The sequence below is a fragment of the Stigmatopora argus genome, chromosome 6, assembly GCF_051989625.1.
Source record: "Stigmatopora argus isolate UIUO_Sarg chromosome 6, RoL_Sarg_1.0, whole genome shotgun sequence".
NCBI classification, from domain to species: Eukaryota; Metazoa; Chordata; class Actinopteri; order Syngnathiformes; family Syngnathidae; genus Stigmatopora; species Stigmatopora argus.
In genome coordinates this window covers 5,150,955-5,160,791 of record NC_135392.1, presented here as the reverse complement: position 1 = coordinate 5,160,791, position 9,837 = coordinate 5,150,955, and the positions used below count along the sequence as shown (strand labels likewise).

Below are 9,837 nucleotides of genomic sequence, written 5' to 3'. Positions count from 1 at the left end.
CAGTGGAGTTTTGGACACTTTTTCTCCCCAGTGGAGTTTTGGACACTTTTTCTCCCCAGTGGAGTTTTGGACACTTTTTCTCCCCAGTGGAGTTTTGGACACTTTTTCTCCCCAGTGGAGTTTTGGACACTTTTTCTCCCCAGTGGAGTTTTGGACACTTTTTCTCCCCAGTGGAGTTTTGGACACTTTTTTTACCCGTGGATTTATGGACACTTTTTTACCCGTGGATTTATGGACACTTTTTTACCGGTGGACTTTTGGACACTTTTTTACCGGTGCAGGTAAGTATTTTGGTCTTTTGAGTTTTGATTTGTGGACACTTTTCTTCCTAGTGGAGTTTTGGACACTTTTTGGACACTTTTCTCCCCAGTGGAGTTTTGGACACTTTTTGGACACTTTTCTCCCCAGTGGAGTTTTGGACACTTTTTCTCCCCAGTGGAGTTTTGGACACTTTTTCTCCCCAGTGGAGTTTTGGACACTTTTTCTCCCGAGTGGAGTTTTGGACACTTTTTCTCCCGAGTGGAGTTTTGGACACTTTTTCTCCCGAGTGGAGTTTTGGACACTTTTTCTCCCCAGTGGAGTTTTGGACACTTTTTTACCCGTGGAGTTTTGGACACTTTTTTACCCGTGGATTTATGGACACTTTTTTACCGGTGGACTTTTGGACACTTTTTTTACCGGTGCAGGTAAGTATTTCGGTCTTTGAGTTTTGATTTGTGGACACTTTTCTCCCTAGTGGAGTTTTGGACACTTTTCTCCCCAGTGGAGTTTTGGACACTTTTTGGACACTTTTCTCCCCAGTGGAGTTTTGGACACTTTTTGGACACTTTTCTCCCCAGTGGAGTTTTGGACACTTTTTGGACACTTTTCTCCCCAGTGGAGTTTTGGACACTTTTCTCCCCGCAGGTTTTTGGACACTTTTCTCCCTAGTGGAGTTTTGGACATTTTTTTTTACCCGTGGATTTATGGACACTTTTCTCCCCAGTGGAGTTTTGGACACTTTTTGGACACTTTTCTCCCCAGTGGAGTTTTGGACACTTTTTGGACACTTTTCTCCCCAGTGGAGTTTTGGACACTTTTCTCCCCAGTGGAGTTTTGGACACTTTTTGGACACTTTTCTCCCCAGTGGAGTTTTGGACACTTTTCTAGTGACGGCACGGACGGACGGCACGGACGGACGGCACGGACGGCACGGACGGACGGCACGGACGGACGGCACGGACGGACGGCACGGACGGACGGACGGCACGGACGGACGGCACGGACGGACGGCACGGACGGACGGCACGGACGGACGGCACGGACGGCACGGACGGCACGGACGGACGGACGGCACGGACGGACGGCACGGACGGACGGCACGGACGGACGGCACGGACGGACGGACGGCACGGACGGACGGCACGGACGGACGGCACGGACGGACGGCACGGACGGACGGACGGCACGGACGGCACGGACGGACGGACGGACGGCACGGACGGACAGAGGGATCAAGGTGAGTGCAAAATTCAGCACACCTTGCTAAAAAAATGTAATTAATTTATTGGAAAAATTTCAAAGACTTGAACCTTTTTTTCCCCCGTGGACTTTTGGGCATGAACGGACGCCAAAGATGGACGGCAAGGACGGACGGCAGGGACGGACGGACGGCAGGGACGGCAGGGACGGCAGGGACGGACGCCAGGGACGGACGGCAGGGACGGACGGCAGGGACGGACGGACGGCAGGGACGGACGCCAGGGACGGACGGCAGGGACGGACGGCAGGGACAGACGGAGGCATCAAGGTGAGTGCAAAATTCAACACACTGCCAAAAAAAAAATATTGGAAAATGTTCAAAGACTTGAACTTTTTTTCTCCTCTGCGGACTTTTGGGTATGGACGGACGGCAGGGACGGACGGCAGGGACAGACAGAGGGATCAAGGTGAGTGCAAAATTCTGCACACTTTGCAAAAAAAAAATCCTTAAATTATTGGAAATTTCCAAAAGCTATAACTTTCCTCCCCCCCCCCGCGGACTTTTGGGCGTGGACGGACGGCACGGACTGATGGACGACAGGGACAGAGACAACTGCGGTGAGTCGGCCACGCCCGCCGGCCCGTGCCGTCGTCCAATCGCAAGCCGAGCCCATTCCACCCGTGTTTGCTCTCTTTCAGCGTGCTTCACGGGTACGTGTAAACTAGGAGTCTTGAGGCCCTGTCGTTGGTGTTAGTGACTGGGGGCCATCTTACGACAGACACTCTGAATTGGCTCAATTCTTCAAACGTTTTGGTTGGAAGGAGGTAAGTGATCCAAGATGGCGGCGCGCGTGGATGCAGCTGGCTCTTGCTCTCCAGTTTGGTGTTTTGTTTCCTCAGTCTTGTCGTTGTTTGCTAACATCTGCCAGGCAAACCTTTTCTACAGTCGCCAGGATTTGGTTGCTCTCGGGAGGAGATGCCATAAATCCATCAGAGCAGATTGCCAACGAACCTGCCGCATGTCCCTGAGGACATCTCGAGACGACCAATTTCGTCATACGCTGCTGTGTATGATGACAATTAGGCTTTTGATGATTCGATGATGATGATCAAGCCCATGTCTGAACAGTTAGCAATCCCTCATTTTCTGTTGCTTTGGGGATATTTTTGCGCCACTTCCTCTTGATTTTGAGGGAATTGATCGCATCACTCACATTAAAAAAAAGATAGGGTTGTTGGAAAAAATATTATAGAAAATAATTCAAATTCACAAGACGGGGAAGACTTGCTGGCGGCTGTCATGGAGTTCCGTGCGCATCGGTCGCGCCATGCAGGCAAGCCCCGCCCCCCCAGGGATGGAATTTGGCCGTCCGTCCGCTTAATCGGGTCTTTGCTTTCAGCTGGACGAGAGCGGGAAGTCGGTCTTCACCGTTCTGTGGGGGGACATGGCCGCTGAATTGAGGAAGGTGAAGAACTGCGTCATCTGTTACGGTGGGTAGCCACAAGAGATTTGGCCGGCTTTTGGTCGGGGTAAAGAAGGCTTTTCTCTGTCCATGAATCGTTAGGCTTTTTTTTCTTCTAAAAAATGACAATGTATACATAGTCATTTTTTTTTGAAAAAAGGCTTACAATAGATGGTCGTTTTTTTTTTTTTTTTTTTAAGCCTTATACATTGTTTTTGTTTTAAAGCCTTACAAAAAAAAGCCTTAAAAATGACCATGTATAGTAAAGCTTTATTCTTAAAAAAATATATAGTATATATAGTAAGGCTTTTTTTCCTAAAAAATAACATAATATAGTAAGGCTTTAAAAAAAAAAACGACATAGTATAGTAAGGCTTTTTTTCTTAAAAAAAACGACAAAGTATGGTAAGGCTTTTTTCTTAAAAAACGACATAGTATAGTAAGGCTTTTTTTCCTAAAAAAGGACATAGCACAGTAAGGCGTTTTCCCCCTAAAAACGACATAGTATAGTAAGGCTTTTTTCTTTAAAAAAATGACATAGTATATAGTAAGGCTTTTTTTCTTAAGAAAAAACGACAGTATAGTAAGGCTTTTTTTTTAAATTAAAAAACGACATATTTTAGTAAGGCTTTAAAAAAAGACAGATAGTAAGGCTTTTTTTAAAATTAAAAAACGACAGATAGTAAGGCTTTTTTAAATTAAAAAACGACAGATACTAAGGCTTTTTAAATTAAAAAATGACAGATAGTAAGGCTTTTTTTAATTAAAAAATGACATAGTATAGTAAGGCTTTTTTCTTTTAAAAACGACATAGTATAGTAAGGCTTTTTTTCTTAAAAAACGACATAGTATAGTAAGGCTTTTCCCCCTAAAAAACGACATAGTATAGTAAGGCTTTTTTCTTTAAAAAAATGACATAGTATATAGTAAGGCTTTTTTTCTTAAGAAAAAACGACAGTATAGTAAGGCTTTTTTTAAATTAAAAAACGACATATTTTAGTAAGGCTTTAAAAAAAGACAGATAGTAAGGCTTTTTTTTAAATAGATACTAAGGCTTTTTTAAATTAAAAAATGACAGATAGTAAGGCTTTTTTTAATTAAAAAACGACATAGTATAGTAAGGCTTTTTTCTTTTAAAAACGACATAGTATAGTAAGGCTTTTTTCTTAAAAAACAACATAGTATAGTTAGGCTTTTTTTCTTAAAAAACAACATAGTATAGTAAGGCTTTTTTCCCTAAAAAACGACATAGTATAGTAAGGCTTTTTTTCTTAAAAACGACACAGTATAGTAAGGTTTTCCTAAAAAACGACATAGTATAGTATAGTAAGGTTTTTTTCCCTAAAAAACGACATAGTATAGTAAGGCTTTTTTTTTTAAATTTAAAAAATGACATAGTATATCGTAAGGCTTTTTGTCTTAAAAAATGACGCAGTATAGTAAGGCTTTTTTTCTTAAAAAATGACATAGTATAGTAAGGCTTTTTTTCTTAAAAAACAACATTGTATGGTAAGGCTTTTTTTTCTTAAAAAACGACATAGTATAGTAAGGCTTTTTTTTCTTAAAAAACGACAGTTTAGTAAGGGTTTTTTTCTTTAAAAAATGACAGAATGCTTTTTTAAATTAAAAAACGACATAGTATAGTAAGGCTTTAAAAAAACGACAGATAGTAAGGCTTTTTTAAAATTAAAAAACGACATATTATAGTAAGGCTTTTTTTTTGCAAAACGACATAGTATAGTAAGGCTTTTTTTCCCTAAAAAAACAACATAGTATAGTAAGGCTTTTTTTCTTAAAAAACAACATAGTATAGTTAGGCTTTTTTCCCTAAAAAACGACATAGTATAGTAAGGCTTTTTTTTCCTAAAAAAGGACATAGTATAGTAAGGCTTTTTTTTCCCTAAAAAACTACATAGCATAGTAAGGCTTTTTTTTCTTAAAAAACGACATAGTATAGTAAGCCTTTTTTTTCTTAAAAAACGACATTGTATAGTAAGGCTTTTTTTTCCAAAAAAAACGACATAGTATAGTAAGGCTTTTTTTCTTAAAAAACGAAATAGTATATATAGTAAGGCTTTTTTTTTCCAAAAAACGACATAGTATAGTAAGGTTTTTTTTCTTAAAAAACGACAATATAGTAAGGCTTTTCCCCCTAAAAAACGACATAGTATAGTAAGGCTTTTTTCCCTAAAAAACGACATAGTATAGTAAGGTTTTTTTTCTTAAAAAACGACAATATAGTAAGGCTTTTTCCCCTCAAAAACGACATAGTATAGTAAGGCTTTTTTTCTTAAACGACATAGTATAGTAAGCCTTTTTTTCTCCTAAAAAACAACATAGTATAGTAAGGCTTTTTTTTAAAACGACATAGCATAGTAAGGCTTTTTTTCTTAAAAGACAACAGTATATTAAGGCTTTTTTTCCCTACAAAACGACATAGTATAGTAAGGCTTTTTCCCCTCAAAAACGACATAGTATCGTAAGGCTTTTTTTCTTAAAAAACGACAGGCATTTTTTCTTTAAAAACGACTTAGAAAAGTAAGCCTTTTTTTCTCCTAAAAAAACAACATAGTATAGTAAGGCTTTTTTTCTTAAAAAATAAAATAGTATAGTAAGGCTATTTTTTTTTTAAACGACATAGTATAGTAAGGCTTTTTTTCTTAAAAAACAACTGAATAGTAAGCCTTTTTTTCCTAAAAAACAACATAGTATAGTAAGGCTTTTTTTAAAATTAAAAAACGACATAGTATATCGTAAGGCTTTTTTTCTTAAAAAACGACACAGTATAGTAAGGCTATTTTTCCTAAAAAAACGACATAGTATAGTAAGGCTTTTTCCCTAAAAAACGACATAGTATAGTAAGGCTTTTTTCCTAAAAAACAACATAGTATAGTAAGGCTTTTTTTCTTAAAAAACGACATAGTATAGTAAGGCTATTTTTTCCCCAAAAAAAGACAGGATAGTAAGGCTTTTTTTCCTAAAAACGACATAGTATAGTAAGGCTTTTTTTCCTAAAAAACGACATAGTATAGTAAGGTTTTTTTTCCTAAAAAACGACATAGTATAGTAAGGTTTTCCTAAAAAACGACATAGTATAGTAAGGCTTTTTTTTTTAAATTAAAAAACGACATAGTATATCGTAAGGCTTTTTTTCTTAAACGACATAGTATAGTAAGACTTTTTCTTTAAAAAAATGACCATGTATAGTAAGGCTTTTTTTTTTTAAATGACCATGTATAGTAAGCCTCATCTCATTTTCTGAATCGCTTTATCCTCATTAGGCTAGCGGGGGATGCTGGAGCCAATCCAAGCTGTCTCCAGGCCAGAGGCGGTGGACATCCTGAATCGGTGGCCAGACGATCTTAGGGTACAAGGAGACGGACAACCACGCACTGTATAGTAAGTCTTTTTTCCTTAAAAACAACATGGTATAGTAAGGCTTTTTTACCTAAAAAACGACATAGTATAGTAAGGCTTTTTTCCCCAAAATTGACATAGTATAGTAAGGCTATTTTCCCCAAAAAACGACATAGTATAGTAAGGCTTTTTTTCCCCTAAAAACGACATAGTATAGTAAGGTTTTTTCCCTAAAAATGACATAATATAGTAAGGGTTTTTTTTTTCTTAAAAAATGACATAGTATAGTAATGCTTTTTTTCCCTAAAAAACAACATAGTATAGTAAGGCTTTTTTTCCTAAAAAAAATGACATAGTATAGTAAGGCTTTTTTTCTTAAAAAACGACATAGTATAGTAAGGCTTTTTTTCCTAACAAACGACATGGTATAGTAAGCCTTTTTTTCCTAAAAAAAAAAAAAACGCATAGTATAGTAAGTTTTTTTCCCTAAAAAACGACATAGTATAGTAAGGCTTTTCTTCCTAAAAAACAACATAGTATAGTAAGGTTTTTTTTCCTAAAAAATGACATAGTATAGTAAGGCTTTTTTTCTTAAAAAACGACATAGTATAGTAAGGCTTTTTTCCCCAAAAAATGACATAGTATAGTAAGGCTATTTTCCCCAAAAAAACGACATAGTATAGTAAGGCTTTTTTCCCTAAAAAAACGACATAATATAGTAAGGCTTTTTTTCCCTAAAAACGACATAGTATAGTAAGGTTTTTTCCCTAAAAATGACATAATATAGTAAGGGTTTTTTTTTTCTTAAAAAATGACATAGTATAGTAATGCTTTTTTTCCCTAAAAAACAACATAGTATAGTAAGGCTTTTTTTCCTAAAAAATGACATAGTATAGTAAGGCTTTTTTTCTTAAAAAACGACATAGTATAGTAAGGCTTTTTTTCCTAAAAAACGACATGGTATAGTAAGCCTTTTTTTCCTAAAAAAAAAAACGCATAGTATAGTAAGTTTTTTTCCCTAAAAAACGACATAGTATAGTAAGGCTTTTCTTCCTAAAAAACAACATAGTATAGTAAGGTTTTTTTTTCTTAAAAAAAACGACATAGTGTAGTAAGGCTTTAAAAAAAATGACCATGTATAGTAAGCCTCATCTCATTTTCTGAATCGCTTTATCCTCATTAGGCTAGCGGGGGATGCTGGAGCCAATCCAAGCTGTCTCCAGGCCAGAGGCGGGGGACATCCTGAATCGGTGGCCAGACGATCTTAGGGTACAAGGAGACGGACAACCACGCACTGCATAGTACGTCTTTTTTCCTTAAAAACGACATGGTATAGTAAGGCTTTTTTTCCCTAAAAAACGACATAGTATAGTAAGGCTTTTTTTCCTAAAAAACGACATAGTATAGTAAGGGTTTTTTTTCTCAAAAAACGACATAGTATACAAAGGGTTTTTCCCTAAAAAACGACATAGTATAGTAAGGCTTTTTTTTTCCTAAAAAAACGACATGGTATAGTAAGCCTTTTTTTCCCAAAAAACAACAACAACAGCATAGTATAGTAAGGTTTTTTCCCTAAAAAACGACGTAGTATAGTAAGGTTTTTTTTTCCTAAAAAACAACATAGTATAGAAAGGGTTTTTTCCCTGAAAAATGACATAGTATAGTAAGGCTTTTTTTTCCTAAAAAAATGACATAGTATAGTAAGGCTTTTTTTCTTAATAAAACGACATAATATAGTAAGGCTTTTTTCCCTAAAAAAAAACGACATAGTATAGTCAGGCTTTTAAAAAAAAAGACCATGTATAGTAAGCCTCATCTCATTTTCTTAACTGCTTTATCCTCATTAGGGTAGCGGGGGATGCTGGAGCCAATCCCATTTGTCTCCAGGCCAGAGGCGGGGGACATCCTGAATCGGTGGCCAGACGATCTTAGGGTACAAGGAGACGGACAACCACGCACTGTATAGTAAGTCTTTATTCCTTAAAAACAACATGGTATAGTAAGGCTTTTTTTCCATAAAACGACATAGTATAGTAAGGGTTTTTTTTCTCAAAAAACGACATAGTATACAAAGGGTTTTTTCCCTGTTGAGAAATAATTGTCTTTGTGTCATGACAGATGCATTGGACAACGTGGAAGAGGAGCGGGAGGAGAAGAACGGGTGCAGCCGACCGATCGACAAGTCAAGTCCTGCTTGCCTCACCCCGTGACAGCCGTGGGTTTGAGGTGTGTCCCCGTCATTCGGCATACGTGGATGTGGACGAGGGCGACTGGCAGAACAACGCCACCATGCGGTTCTTCGACAGCCGGCGGTTGTGGTGGGAATTGCAACCAATAAAAGTTTGGTTGGCTTATTTGAAATCCTAGCTAATAGCCAGTGTCTTTTGTTTTTTTTTAGGCCAATTCTTTTAACTAATTTTGATGTAATGTTTAAATGTAAAATTTAATTTTGAAAGTTTTTTTTAGTAAAAGGTAATGAGTCTTTTGTCGCAGGTGGGGAGCGAACCAGCTTCCATTCGACGGTAGGCATATGCTCTACTGTGTGTGCTAAAGGGTCCTCCCACCTTCCCACTAAACTTCAACCGGCTGAGTATTTTCGGTAAGAGGGCGCTACAGTGATTTTGGCTAAGTGTGTAAACCGCCTCCCTACTCAGCATGGTCCTGTCCAATAAAAGTTTTCTTGTCTTTTGTTTTTGTAAGCCAATTCTTTTAACTAATTTTGATGCAATGTTTAAATGTAAAATTTAATTTTTTAAAGTTCATTTTAGCAAAAGGTAATTTGTCTTATGTCGCAGGTGTCTCTCCCCGCCGAAGGCGGGGAGAGGCACCAAGAGTACGTCTGCGGGACGCGAACCAGCTTCCACTCGGTGGTAGGCGCATACTCTACTGTGTGCGCCAAGGGGCCCACCCACACACCCACTAAACTTCGACCGGCCAAGTATTTTCGGTAAGAGGGAACTCGACTCATTTGACTAAGTGTGCAAGCCACCTCCCTCACTCAGCATGGTCGTAATTTGGCTAAGTGTTTTGATTTTTTAGGCTAAGTATTTTAACAAATCTGGATGTAATGATTAAATGTAAAATTTATTTTTTAGGTTTTTTAGTAAAAGGTAATTTATCTTATGTCGCAGGTGCCTCTCCCGCCGAAGGCGGGAGAGGCACCAAGAGTACGTCTGCGGGACGCGAACCAGCTTCCACTCGGTGGTAGGCGCATACTCTACTGTGTGCGCCAAGGGGCCCACCCACACACCCACTAAACTTCGACCGGCCAAGTCTTTTCGGTAAGAGGGTGCTGGAGTGATTTTGGCTAAGTGTGTAAGCCGCCTCCGTACTCAGCATGGTCCTGTCCAATAAAAGTTTTCTTGTCTATTGTTTTTTTAAGCCAATTCTTTTAACTAATTTTGATGTAATGTTTAAATGTAGAATTTAATTTTTAAAGTTTATTTTAGTAAAAGGTAATTTGTCTTATGTCGCAGGTGCCTCTCCCCGCCTTCGGCGGGGAGAGGCACCAAGAGTATGTCTGCGGGACGCGAACCAGCTTCCACTCGGTGGTAGG

At 38.4% G+C, this 9,837-nt stretch overlaps 1 protein-coding gene across 8 annotated transcripts; it reads left to right on the top strand.

The window, feature by feature from the left end:
* Window positions 1-205: 205 nt before the first annotated feature.
* LOC144075915 (uncharacterized) lies at window positions 206-9,648 on the top strand. Of its 8 annotated transcripts, none has more exons than XM_077603365.1 (16): window positions 206-478; window positions 1,010-1,498; window positions 1,616-1,662; window positions 1,737-1,789; window positions 1,896-1,929; window positions 2,029-2,079; window positions 2,161-2,172; window positions 2,241-2,286; window positions 2,391-2,795; window positions 2,862-2,952; window positions 6,206-6,323; window positions 7,465-7,582; window positions 8,129-8,246; window positions 8,400-8,599; window positions 8,775-8,880; window positions 9,077-9,648. In XM_077603365.1, exons 1-9 carry the CDS (start codon window positions 206-208, stop codon window positions 2,562-2,564), a joined length of 1,179 nt encoding a protein of 392 aa, XP_077459491.1. In that variant the 3' UTR covers window positions 2,565-2,795; window positions 2,862-2,952; window positions 6,206-6,323; window positions 7,465-7,582; window positions 8,129-8,246; window positions 8,400-8,599; window positions 8,775-8,880; window positions 9,077-9,648. The 8 variants fall into 8 exon arrangements, with proteins under 8 accessions (XP_077459491.1, XP_077459495.1, XP_077459492.1 ...); XM_077603369.1 differs by lacking the exon at window positions 206-478 and adding an exon at window positions 731-944 and having other exon boundaries at window positions 1,076-1,498; XM_077603366.1 differs by lacking the exon at window positions 206-478 and having other exon boundaries at window positions 1,472-1,498.
* The last annotated feature ends 189 nt before the right edge of the window (window positions 9,649-9,837 follow it).

Excerpts from the sequence above, each read along its gene's own strand:
- LOC144075915 (XM_077603365.1), top strand. The coding sequence starts at position 206 with ATGGACACTTTTTTACCCGTGGATTTATGGACACTTTTTTACCGGTGG. Across the intron at positions 479-1,009 it reads CCCCAGTGGAGTTTTGGACA|ACTTTTCTCCCCAGTGGAGT; the intron begins CTTTTTCTCCCG and ends CACTTTTTGGAC. Across the intron at positions 1,499-1,615 it reads GGACGGACAGAGGGATCAAG|ATGGACGGCAAGGACGGACG; the intron begins GTGAGTGCAAAA and ends CGGACGCCAAAG.